Genomic DNA, 13,531 nt, shown 5'->3' on the forward strand with positions numbered 1-13,531 from the left:
AAAACGTGTATCTTTCCATACAGTGTCTGGAAGCATTGGTGAACAGATATGCTATTAAGGATATGCTTCAGGTCTGCAAAACAAAAACACACTTGTGTATCATGATCAGTGATGATCATGAGTATTTTGATAGAGTACAGAGGGAAATGGGATCAACTATTCTGTGTCAGGCAGCTTTCAATTACTGTAACAAAATTCCAGAGACAGACAACTTACAAAGAAAAAAAATGCGTTATTTTGGTTCCCAGCTTCAGAGGATTCAACCCATGGCCACCTGTCCCTCCTGCTTTTGGACTTGTGGTGAAGCTCCTTATTATGATTGGGAGCACACACTAGAGTAAAGCTACTTACCGAATAGCAGCTAGGGAATGGAATAAAGATGAGTCTAAAGTCCCATAATCCCCATAGAGGGTCTGTCCCCAATGACCTAAAACTCCCACTAGGCACCACCTCTTAAAGGTTTTTACCATCTTCCAATAGCAATACTCTATTCCAATACTCTAAGGATCAAGCCTTTCATAGATAGATGGACCTTCTCAAACCTTCCAGATCCAAACTGTAGCCAATCCTTACTTTATGGAATGAGGGAGGATGCATTAGGAAAGAAGGCAACCATGAGGCTGCTACATACAGGATCCTATTGTCACACTGTTTCTCCAGCAAAGCACGAAAGGACTAGCTCCAGTGCCCCAAGTTTCCCCAAGGGCTTTATGCATAATCTCTCCCAACTGCTTGTCTGTAAATGCCTGGTGCAGGCCAGTCGTCTCTTTTAAGACACAGGTGGCTCTTGTTTTTCTCTGGACCCTCTGCCAGCAAGAGCTTTTCCTCCTGGCCTTAGCATCTCTTTTTGGTTTCAGTAGTTACCTTATACTTAGCTTTCTCCCCCTGTCATCTGATGATTGAACACATATCTACCCCATCAAATGTAGATAAAAATTAAATGAGATAATGTACAAGACTTCATAAATTGGGAGGCACTCTATAATCGGCAACTACTGTTATTACTACTATTGTTAAACTGATTATAATAGTTATCCTTCTCATAGTAGAGATATTATTAGCCCAAGGTCACATGGGAGCCTTCTGCCATGACATTAACTGTGCAGAGGCATGCACGGCATTTCAGATTCATTCTTTAGATTGTAGGCACCCCTCTCCCCCATCCAGGCACTCTTGTTGCTGCTTTCAGGGCTCCTGGACCACTGCCAAACCACACCACTTGGCCTTTGCCCCTTGGATTCAGCAACCCCCTCACAGGTACCCCTGAGTGTGCTACAGTTGCCAAGACTCTTCAAAAGCACAGTGTATCTTTATTTTGTTTAATTCTTGCATTCTGTTTCAGCCTCTTCTAAATGCATTTGTCTGCAAAAAAAAAAAAGCCATGTGGGGGAAGTTCAGCCCACAAATAAGAATATAATTATTATACAGTTTAGCAGTGCCTGGGCGTCACCCGGGTATTCACCGGTGCTCCTCAATTCAATCGTCTCTCCTTCAAGACCATATTTAATAGGATAAACAATTTCTGCTAAATGCAATAAATGTGAACCTGGGCTGTCATCTCCATAATCAACTCAAATTTCCCATTAGAAGCGGTGGCTGTGATTGAGATTCAGAATTTAATTTGGCAGAGCTCGCTTGCTTCAATGTGCTCGTGTCGGCTTCATGGGACTCTCCCGTCAATGAAAGACAGAACTGCTCTTTTCTTGTCTCTGGGGAATCTTAAAAGAAGATAGATTATAACTCAAGAAAATTATACGGCATCCGGATAATGAAAGAGATAAAACATTATTGGATTAGCCTGCTGAAATAACAGCAGACCGTACAGCAATAATAGCAAGCTAAACAAGGGCCCAGACCCATCAGTTCCATTGCAGGGGATGTGGAGATGTTGAGGAAATGGAAAGCAGACAGAATCAGCACCCTTATACCGTGCTCCACCCCTGGGAAGTAAGGAGCAGCTGCTTCCCGGGCTTGTTCTGTGGAGCTCATTCCAGAGAGCTGGCTGGGCCTGATTGGAAGGTGGTAAGGACCACCTTTACCTAACTATGCTGTGTCCCAGTCCCAACCAATTGTATTTCAATGAAGTAGTCTGAGGTTCTTCAATCAGGAGTGGACAGGAGCAAAGAAAATCTTACAGAACGTTCTAATAGAATGGAATGAATGAGAGAAATAAGACTTAAATACTCACTTATCAATGTAAAATTCAAATGTATACATATATACACACACATATATATGTATATATATATATATACATATATTTGGATATTTGGTAAGCTGAAGATCAATTGTTATCTTATTTTCCTCTCATAGCTCTCCCTGGCCCAAATGACATTTGCACAAGGCAAAATAAGCATTGTGGACACCACAGGCAGGCGCATGGGGGCAAGGAGGGAGGGCCACATTGCACATTACCCCCAGCCAGCTACTTGGCATGCCCCTTGGTGTGTTGCATTTTTTCCTCTCCCAGATTCCTTCACCTTCTCCTTTTTTCTTCTAAAGTTCCTCCTGTGCAGTGACCTGTTTCCTTGCCTTTGGCTGCAGCTCAGGACCCTACTTGGCATCCACTCACACTCCTGTCTCTGCTGCTCCATCCCAATGTGGACATCTGCACTCCTCCCCTGTTCAGCGTGAAAGGAGCTGAGAGACCCAGATCCACACTTCTGAGGAAGCCACAGGTGGAAGGCTTTCAATCATGTGCACCCATACATGCATGTACACACGTGCATGTGCGCACACTTGCTAACCTCTACTGCATTTTATTTAATGAAAAAGAAGTCCTTTGATGATGAAATGCTTATTTACTAAGAGGTAAGAGTGTTCCAGTGAAGAATTTAAAAGTCTAGGGCTTGAGTTTTCAGCCTGGTTTTGCCAACTTCTGTGTAACAGAGGTATTTCTAAGACTATTTTCCCTAACTGCTGAACAGTGATAATCATAGTACCTGCTTCAAACTTCACCATGAGCATAGGGTGAATCTACACATGGGCAATGATTGGCACACACTAAGATTATTGCCTGGCATTAATAAGCACTACCGTATGTTTGTCAAAGCAAGAACAACTTACAGTCCAATTACTGACTTCTTATTGGAGGTCTACTATGTGCCAACCAGTGCTAGATGGTTGGTCTATGTAATGAGCAATACTCAAAATAGTTTTTGGTTGGTAGTATAAAATTGTATTGCAGCACTCTTCATCATAGCCAATGAATAGAATCATCACACATGCCCCTCAATGGGTGAAAAGAACAAGAAAATGTGGTATGTATACACAATGGAATTTGACTCATCCTTAGAAAGAATAATATTGTACCATTTGTAAAAGAATGAATAAGTATGACAAGAAATGTACTCACTACTTTACATATGTAACTATAACCTCTCTGTATATCACCGTGACAATAAAATTAAATTAAAAAAGAAGAAAAGGACAGAGTTAGAATGAATTATGTTAAGTAAAGTAAGTCAGGCCCAGAGAGACAAAGGATATGTGTTTTCCTTTATATGTGGAAGCTAGATTAGCTTATAAGCTTATAAGTAAATACATTAGGTATTATGCAAGTATATACAAATGTATTAACTGAAATATGGTAGGTTCAAGGGAGAACTCAAATAGTATAATACTTAGAAAGGCAAAGTTCAAGAAATAAGTACCAGAGGGTACTGAAGGAGGGTGGGGTATGGTCCAGGAGGAAGGGGTAGACAAATAAAGAGGAGAAGGGGATGGGGGAGAAATACAGAAAAGAATCCAATGTATATACTAAAAGTTAAGAAGAGTCAGTGTTAGGTCAGTGTTGGGTGAAAATACCCAGTGACCTTGATTAAGATATATTGTATTCATAAACTGCTTTGTTAAATGTCAACTCTTTTGTACCATGACTTAAAGATAATAAAACTAAAGAAGAAAGCCAAAACTATGTAGAGTGGGCAAAATGAGGTTCACAAGGATGCTTTACCTTGTAAGACGTTTAGGGGTTTTGTTTAACCCACTATTTATTCACACAAATGCACGTTTTACATAGTACCATCTTCACACATGTGACTGCACTGCCTTCAGCCTCATGCAGACCCAGGTGGGAGCTTCTGTGTGGAGAGCTGGCCTGAGTCAGTGAGAGCTATAGCCCATGCTGTGTGAAGCCCACAGTTGGGTCACCTGCTCCACGTGCTCCCGCCCTCAACAGTCCAGCATCTCCGATGCAGGGCCTGCACAGGGGCTGCCCTCATGTTGAGGAGATGGATTGTTGCACTGCCTTTGTCTGGTTTTCCGTCCTCCAGAGCACGGAGTCCAATCAGACCAGCAATTCCACTGTCCATCAATGGGGATGTCTATGAGAAAGAAAGTCAACAAACATGAATTGACTCTTACTATATCCTGGTGCTCTGTGGAGTTGGGTGGCAGAATATGCCAAGAGTGCTTATTTTTCTGGCTATTTGTACTTGCCACATGGCCTTCTACCCCTGGGCATGTTTCCAGTTTGTTTTCCTTGTCTAGTGCACTCTTCCCTCTCTTTTTTCCCTAGTCAAGCCTCTTAGCCCTCCAGATCAACCCATGAAAGTATATTTCCACGATGAAACTTTCCTTGATCTATAATTTTCAAATTTTAAGCTCTCAGAGCATTATGTAGAGGTTGTTACTATTGGAACTTTAAAATGGATTTGTGGGACAGTTCAAACAAAGCTGAACTTTCCCTGTACAATGCTATCTCTGTGATGACAGGGACTCCATCTCAGATCTCAGCACCTAGACTGCTACATGGGGGCCCTCAGTGAATGCATATTTCCTGGATAGATGAATGCTTCCCAGCTTAGATTCTTCCCAACTGTAGAATGCTGTGTGGTTCCTTCCTCTCAATCTAAATTGGAGAGCTGTGACATGTACGGTCATTGTGGCATGTTTAAATAAGGTGATGGGACCATTGATGTTCTCTACTCCCTGGCATTTGTCTGCTACTTGACCATTAATGAGGCTGGCTGAAAACCATTCACTTCCATCCTGAGGTGTCATGCAGTGTAATTCTGAGGAAATTGCTTTCTGTCTCTGGGACTCCTCATTTGCAAAGTAAAATATCTGTAGTATATGGTTTCCATACATTTACTGGGTAATCCCTGTTTGGGGCCTGGTTGAGGGGCAAGAGGAGAGAGAGTGAACAGCCATAAGCACTTCACTGGGAAGATAGGAACACATGCATTCAGATCAAAGATTGTATAGTTAGACCCACTGGCCTGGTCCTGGGTTCCTGGATTCAACACTAAGGCTGGTAATACATTGATGGATCTTTATTCATTATGTAGAAGGGAATATCAAGAGAAACCACTTCATGGAGTTTTTGTAATGATTAAAGAATTTAACATGTCCAAAATACAGAGCAATGATGCCCCCCTAAAGAAAAATGAATCAGTATTTCTTTTTCAATATAAGTGCTTTATATTTTTTATATTTTAATATATTACATATATTTAAGTGCTTTATATTCCTCTTCATGAGGTCAAGCTAAACCTGTGAGGTAGCTAATGGGATGATCTCCACAGATGCAGAAGCTGAACTACAACAAAGGATAAGCATCCTGCTTAAGGCCCTAGTTATTACACGATAGAGGTGGAATTAGAACCTAATTTGAGCAGAAGCATTCACCAAGGTGCTTGGCACAAAGTCAAATGCCCAATAAATCCTTATTTGTCTCATTGTAGGTGCTATGGGTTCTTGTTTGTGTGTTGTGCTTTGAGACAAGGTCTCACTGTCTAGCCCAGACTGACCTGTAATTCATGATTCTTCTGCCTCTGCCTCTCTCCTGTGCTGGGATTACAAGTGTACACTACCACAATCAGTGTGACCATGTCCATTTTTAAGGTTAATCGCCAGTTACCGAAGGAACGAAAATGAGAGAGGAATAAGAGTTTGAGAATTCTCTGATAGTAAGCTAGCTAAAGAATTTGAGAATTGGAAAGGAAATTTATTCTTCCACTTGTCAATTCAATATGTCATCCTGAGCATGGAGATGCAGAGGAAAAGGCTACGTGATCCCTATTTACAGAAGTAGGGGAGAGAAAATACTTTGTGTTAACAACTGTGATGGATATGCCATTAACGTCCTGTGGGCACCCATGGGAATTAACTAATTCTGTTTAGAGGGTTAGAAAATTTCTTACAGAATTATTCTCTCCACTCCCCCCAGAGTTCCCTTTTTCCAATCAATTAGAAAACTCTACCTTTGCGATAGGTGAGCTCACAGGCCAGGCCTTGGAAACCGACAGGGCAGATGCAATCACAGCGGGATCCTGAGGACACCAGACAGGCAGAGTGTAAAGTAAGGATGTGGGGTGAAGGTCTCAGAGCTCAGGTCCTGTTCCAGCATTTCTATTGGGTTTACACAGGGCAAACAGGGACAGAGGGTTTGCACTACCTACATTCAATGCCCCAAACACCTTCCTGTCTTAAGGATCCTTGACTTATGAAATGATAGTGTTATTTTTGTTTTATTTGCCAGTAAGGGGAATTATGGGGAACTCCTGCAGAACATTAGTTCTTGGCTGATACTTGATCCATGTGTGTAAGCTCTCAGGGTCAGAGGTTATATTTAGCAGTTATTGAAGTCAGCCATCATTCTCCACAAGTAACTGCTTTCCTTGGCTTGGATATCTCTAGGGGTGGAGAACTAAGACTCCTACCTCTCACCTTCCTTTTGCCAGCTCGAAATTTTTAGGAGCAATTCCTTATACTAATTTCCAATTTTCCCCACTGGAGCTACTATCATCTGATCACCTGGTATCTCTTTTATAAGATTGTCAGTCAATGGTCAGATCCCAGAACATCTGCCCCCTGGCTATGTGTATTCTCCCTGACCACATTCTACAGCCTCAGGTGGACACTTGCTTTGAGGTTTATTTTTATTTTTATTTTTGCAAGACAAGAGGAATTTGAGACAGGCATCCTAGGTGGAAACCTTGTGCTCACCTGCTGATCACTCTTCCTGTGTATTGACCCTCACATAGGGATCTTCTTCAGTGCTTCTTGCTCCTGTGTGGGCTGTATCTTGCCTCCTGCTTGCTTTTTGGATTTAGACTGTCTAGAACCAGAGGTGTGTGATGTTTGGAGTGCAATGCTTGACTAAATTCTTCCTCAGATTCTTGCTAGCCCATTATCATGGGAACATGAGATTCTAGGGCCCACCCTTCCTAAGGATCCAGACATGGCCATTTAAGTTAATCAATCAATCATGGCACATCCTTACTAGTACCTACATATCACACCACATATTGATCATGATCTGTGTAAAGAGATTTTCCCTTACTCTGTCCTTTTCATTATCTAGGAGAAATTCCCCGAGTCTATCCCTCATCTTGGTGGAAGATCACATGTTCTTGGCCTGTTTCAGAATTCATCTACATTCAGTTGTCACCTTCTGTGTCCCTTATGGGTTGGAACCTGTGGTCCTTACAGCAAACTGCCTATATTCTGACTTTTTGAGAAACAAAAGTGGGCAAACGCTTGGCCCAGAGCCAGCATCCTCCAAATGACAACTTTCACAAGGGACTGAAGTGGCCTGGATGTAGTACCTTTACGGACAGGGACTCCATTGCCTTGGCAGGGGGCACAGCGGCAGGAGCTGACTTCACTCTGGAACTCCTCCAGAGCCCGCTTCATGTTCTGCCGCACAGTGCTGGAGTAGGCAAAATCAGTGGCTGTCACCAGTTCATACAGAGGCTCTGCCTGGCAAGGGAGAAAGGGCATGTCTTTCAAGAGACATTGTTCATCAACCAAAGGCCTAAAACCAGGTTTTGCAGGAAGGGCAGAGGTAACGGCACAGAGGATATCTGTGCAACTGATGTAATACCACGGCTCATAGGTGGATGCTGTCTCCCCTCTGTCAATACAACACACAACTTGTTCAAGTTCAGGCTAACAAATATAGAATGTCCTGAATACCTGTGAAGTGTAAATAATGAGCAATACAAAACAACTTTGCTCTCAAGGAATTCAGAAATTACAGACAGAGACAAAGGTGATAACAGACAGCCTCTAGTGGGAGTCAGGATTTTCAACTTTATGGAAGTGTGAACGTGGTTTGCATTCAATAGAGGTTGTGCTTTAATTGTTGACCATTTCCCATGTTAGGGACATGTCAGATGATGTTCTCTTGAAATGCTGGGCAGTGAGGGAAGAGATGAGGACCCCAGCTCTCATTCAGTCCTGTGACCATGAGAGGAAGCACCTGTAGTCTAAGCGTATCAAACATAGTTTTTGTTTTTGTTTTTGTTTTTTTTCAGGCTTGATTCACTTTATTGTTCTTGTATAAAAATCCTATGTTGTAGCCACAGCTGGAGCCTGGGTCCTCTGCACGGAGACTCTGGTGTGGGTTTTCACAAGATGGTCAGTGAATTCCTGATAAGGAGATTTGGTGAACACGGTCTCTTTCCAGAGATCAGGGGTCAGGTAACTGTAGGTCTTGGAGATGGCATCAAAAGTGGCCTTGGCAAAGTTGCCCAAAGTAGCAGTACAGCCCCTGGCTGAGGTGTAGCAGTCATCAATACCAGCCATCATCAACAGCTTCTTGGGGACAGGAGCTGAAACAATCCCAGTGCCTCTGGGGGAGGGGATGAGGCGCACCAGCACAGATCCACAGCGGCCTGTCACCTTGCACGGTTCGGTGTGAGGCTTGCCAATCTTGTTCCCCCAATAGCCTCTCCGCACAGGGACAATGGAGAGCTTCGCCAGGATGATGGCTCCTCGGATGGCAGTGGCAACCTCCTTGGAGCACTTAACACCCAAACCCACATGGCCATTGTAGTCACCAATGGCTACAAATGCCTTGAACCTGGTGCGTTGGCCAGCTCGAGTCTGCTTCTGCACGGGCATGATCTTCAACACCTCATCCTTGAGGGACGCCCCAAGGAAAAAGTAAATAATCTCAGACTCCTTGATGGGCAGGGAGAAAAGATAGATTTCCTCTAAAGACTTGATCTTCATGTCCTTAACCAGGAGGCCTAGTTTGGTGACGGGGATCCATTCCTTGTCTTCGGCCTTGCCTCCACGAGCCGCTCGGCCGTGACCCCGGCCTCTACCACGGCCACAACCTCGACCCCGAAGGCCGCTACCGAAGCCTCCTCGGAAGCCGCCACGGCCTCCCAAGCCTGGGCCCCCAGGGCCTCCGGGCCCTCCCGCTGCACCGGCGTCAATCCGCCATTTGGTGTTTTCCGGAGGAGAAGAAGAAGAAGGTCAAACATAGTTTTAACTTTTGATATTTCCTCTCCTGATGGGCTCCCCCGAGAACAAAGCAAATCAGGGGGTCTCTGTATAATGTAGTGTATACAGTGTGGTGATGACACTCAATCAGGAAACAGGTGAGAAGGAGAGGGGAGTGGGTGGTTAATCTGTCTGGTGAGACAAGTTGGTGACTTTTCTTTCTTAGCAGCTCTTTGAAAGTACTTTAGCATCATTTTTCCACACTGTTATCTTTCCAAATCTATTAGAATTAATCACATCATGCATTAGTCCCCAACAAGTCCTTCTTGTACCAACACCTTTCCCCTAAGATTCTGGGTAGAATACCATTCTGTTATAGTTCTGGTTTGACATTTCTCTGTTCTGGCTATTACATTTTCCTCAGTGCAGAATTCTACATTTTTTCTTTGCTGTTTAGACTGTCACCCCCTAGAAGCCAGGCTATGTGCTGCTCAACTCTGTGTCACTGAGCACAGGCCCCCAGTTTATAGTGGAGAATGGAAGATGAGGGGGTGGGGTGGGGGCCTCAGTAGGGCAATGGCCCCAGGTACCAGGAGATGGCATGGCTGTTGGGTGTATAGTTGCAGAGACCACAGGGGCAGGTCACTCAGGGATGAGGCAGTGTGACCGGTGGACACTGTGCTGTGAAGATGAACCTGAGCCATGGTACAAAGAGGTGGATTTATACATTCTGTTCTTGGTTCAAGCTCCAGAGCCGGGTTCCTGTCCAGGTTTTGTTTGTGATCCTGCCCTAATCCAGCCCTGGAGAGTTTAGGGTCTGTCTAAATGCAGGCAATCATGCTTAATAGAAGCCTCCAGTGGGAAGAAAATTGCTTCCATTTCTTAATGCATCTGATGCTGACCTTCGCTCCAGTGGGCAAAGCAAGGCCCCTTGGTGGTCCCATTGTCTCACCGGTTTGTGGTCAATGAATTGATCCACAGGCTGTTTGCAGAACCATCCAGCCTGCTGGCCACACGTTGGGAGGGAGAACAGGGGGAGAGGAGCTGAGAGGGGGGCTTGCTTTATACCAATGAAGAGCTCCTCCAATGGGCCACTGTTGCTCGTCCAAGCTGCCTTAACCACTATGGTCTCTTCCTACCAAGGCACAGAGTCAGTAGCCAGCCCCCACCCCTATCCCATGTTCTAGGACCTGCATGGAGTTTTGCAAATATCCCCACAAGGTAGAAATTATGGATATCCTTTTCAGGTGAAGGGAAATCATTTAATTCAAGTCACACAACTCACAAAGCAGTATCGTTAGGATTCTAACCCAAAGCCTGTATTTTTTCTATAGCTGGGTGATGAATATTGAGAGAATGGCTTGAGTTTTCCCATTGCTAGTCTCCGTCCCAGGATTCTGAAAATCGGCAAGCTACAATGATGCTTAGGATCAAGCCCTTCATAATTTAAGTTACCATGGCATGTGTCTGTTCTTTGGTTTTGCTACCTCCCGCTCTTTCTTTTTGTTATCCCCCTCTCTCCCCTTCTCCCTCCTTTCCTTGTCCCCATTCTTCCACACCTTACCCTAAATACTTAAACCTAAAAAATATCCATAATGGTCACTGGGTGTTTGGTATACTGCCCCCTAATTAATATGCTTTACATGTTAATTAACCAACTAAGGGTTGTCTATTTCCTTTGAGAGTATATCTTTCTAATAAATTGTGTGATTCCTCATATATTAAGATTTTATTTCTGGTAAAATTATTCTGATTATTATGAGCTATCTGCCATTTAATTTTACTCAGGGTTTTCTTGCTTGAAAGTCAGACTGTATTTTACAGGGGCGATCTAGCAGTTCAAATGTGACATTGATTTCCAGGCTACCACAGTCTTAAGGCTTCTTTGGTTTGTAGTAACTTGCTTTCAGGAAGGTATTGTGGTCATTACTACTGCTTACCAATTAGATCGACTTTTTAACCTCCTGCTGAACCCATAGTAAAGTTGAAGGTCATTCAAGACAGTTTTGCACACAGTAGGATTTCAGCCTACTAAAGGCAGGTTTGACATAGTAGGGTTGTCTTCATGAAGACAGTTTTTCAATGTGTATTGTTATGACCAGAGAAAGGTAAGCTGAAGAGTGTCACTTCCAAGCTGATGCTTTCAGAGCAGAGTGAGATGATTTGTTGCATCTAATTATCTCTGGGGAATATTCAAGATTTGAGGACCAGAAAGAGTTCCTTGTCTGAATCCCTGAGTGATAGCATGGAGCAAAGACTTTGAGCCAATATTTCGTTGGCATATGATGTGATTGAGAAATAAATGTTTGCTGAAGCAAGCTAATGATATTTGGGAGTGGTTTCTCTGTGGCAGGACCCAAGCTTTCCCCTCTTTGTGAGCATTATTCACTACCACAGTCCTCCCCACTCCCCCTCCTTCTTGTGCCAGTACTGGGGCTTGAGCTCAAGGCCTTCTGCTTTTGCATGTCCCACTCCCCCTCAGGACTGATGTTTTACCACTTGAACCACACCTCCACTTCTGGCTTTTTGTTGGTTAATTGGAGATGCACTGCCTTACATATGAAACTGTAACCCCTGTGTACATCACTTTGACAATAAAGAAATAAATAAAAATTTTAAAAATTAGGGGAAAAAAGAGTTTCATGGATTCATCTCACTGGGCTGGTTGGCCCCTCACATCTTAGCCTCCTGAGTAGCTAAGATTACAGGTATAAGCCACAGGTGCCTAGCTGGTATTCCTTTTTTGTGACTCCTTTATTATGTCAAGATCTCTTTGGAATTCTTGACTCCCTAACCATATCTCACCAGGCCACAGCCTTTTCCTTTAAGACCTAACATTTGACACTTCATTATCTTTAGACATTTCATGTCACAGAGTTCTGATATCAGTGTAATTTTCATCTATTGGGATATAGTTATTCCTACAAATATACCATTTCACAAGTATGTGTTATAATCTTAGTTGGCTTCCCAATCCTTTGCCTAGTTTTCCACAAGCTTTTAATTTTGTATCATTGGTTTGGGGAAGTTTCTCATTTATGCACTTGATGAATGGGTCTTCACATTTAATCCTGCCTTTTCCTTGAAAGAAGTCTTTGTGTTTCCGACTTCCACCTCTGTACTCTATCCATCATGTTTCTGTCCTGTCATTGTTTTAATCTCTTTGTCTTTTGTTTCTACATTAGAGGAACATTTTTATAGCACCTTCCACATCACTGACTCAATTTTCTGCGGTGTCAATTCTGTTCTTTATAGTTTCCAGTGTAAGTTTTAATTCTGCTATTGTGCTTTCAGTTCTTCATATTCAGCCACTTCTTTTCATCTGATCAGTGTCCAAACATCTCTGCTTCTATTTTTTTATTTCATAAATTCCTCATGCTCTTCTATTTTCTTCTAGTCACAAAGCAAAGGCATTCTAAAATTGGCTTCTATCTTATAGACATGTGCTCATTTTTCTGCATCCTGAATATGATTTTCATCTTTTGTGTTCAAAACTCTCTTTTTCTGTCCTTATTGTCTCTCACTTGTCTTTGCACCAGGAACCACCTTCCTGTGTAGAAAGTGACTAGTGTGAATGCATTATTCTGTGACATCCTTCCCTGCCCACCTGCATCTAGAGAATCATGACTTAGATCTTGATCTCAAAGATTCATCAATGTACTTGGGCATTAACCGATGCTCTTTGTGTTTAGGAAGTGCTTATCTAGTGGGCTCTGGTGTCCTGAAAAATCAATTGTCACTCCAACTACCTGGTAAGCTGGCTGGCTCTGCAGCAAGGAATGATTCTGAGATAATGGAAAGCCATCTGTAGTTTTCTCTGACCAGCATGAGTATGTGAAATGGGGAGCATACGAGTATTTGCAAGTTAGATAAGAAAGAACTACTGATGCATAGAAACACCCTCTACCCTTTACTTACTGCTGTGCTCTTGAAAACATTCAATTCTCTATCACTATCTGCATCATGTCACATGCGTGGCCTCAAAGGTCATGGTGTTCAGGAAGGCACAGTCATGCTCCCTTAGTTACCGGGAATTCTTTTGGGTCTCACTACTTGAGGAAGATCAGGTATGGTTTTTCAGTATAAAGGAACCTATTTTCCTTCAATTCTCCACTCTCTCCCACACCCAGTTTCGATGCCAACTACTGTCACCATGGCACTAGTCAAGCCCAGATCTCTCTGGAGGTACTTACATCTCGTGGCTGATTTTACTCCTCTGTGACAGCCAGCAACTGTGCCCTGAGTGTCACTACTGAGTAAGAGTAGAGAGGATTTGAATGACAGCCTTCTTGTTCTGCAGAAGCTATGCATTTGACACACAAAAGAAAATCCTGTGGAAACTTGTCAGGGT

The 13,531-nt window shown here is 43.2% G+C and overlaps 2 protein-coding genes across 4 annotated transcripts in view; both read right to left on the reverse strand.

Moving 5' to 3' along the window:
* Positions 1 to 4,173: 4,173 nt before the first annotated feature.
* C8b (complement C8 beta chain) overlaps positions 4,174 to 13,531 on the reverse strand; it is a 37,066-nt gene continuing 27,708 nt past the window's right edge. For all 3 annotated transcript variants that reach the window (XM_048349923.1, XM_048349925.1, XM_048349924.1), the window contains 3 exons: positions 7,554 to 7,707; positions 6,207 to 6,275; positions 4,174 to 4,325 (listed from right to left, as the gene is read on the reverse strand). In XM_048349923.1, coding sequence (XP_048205880.1) covers positions 4,174 to 4,325; positions 6,207 to 6,275; positions 7,554 to 7,707 — 375 coding nt within the window. The remainder of the gene's footprint in view (positions 4,326 to 6,206; positions 6,276 to 7,553; positions 7,708 to 13,531) is intronic.
* On the reverse strand, positions 8,268 to 9,213 carry LOC125354405 (40S ribosomal protein S2-like; the record flags this gene model as incomplete). Its single annotated transcript, XM_048349987.1, has 1 exon — positions 8,268 to 9,213. A coding segment is annotated over one exon (915 nt), but the record flags the coding sequence as incomplete, so codon positions are not given.

Source organism: Perognathus longimembris, chromosome 7 (genome assembly GCF_023159225.1).
Source record: "Perognathus longimembris pacificus isolate PPM17 chromosome 7, ASM2315922v1, whole genome shotgun sequence".
NCBI lineage: Eukaryota > Metazoa > Chordata > Mammalia > Rodentia > Heteromyidae > Perognathus > Perognathus longimembris.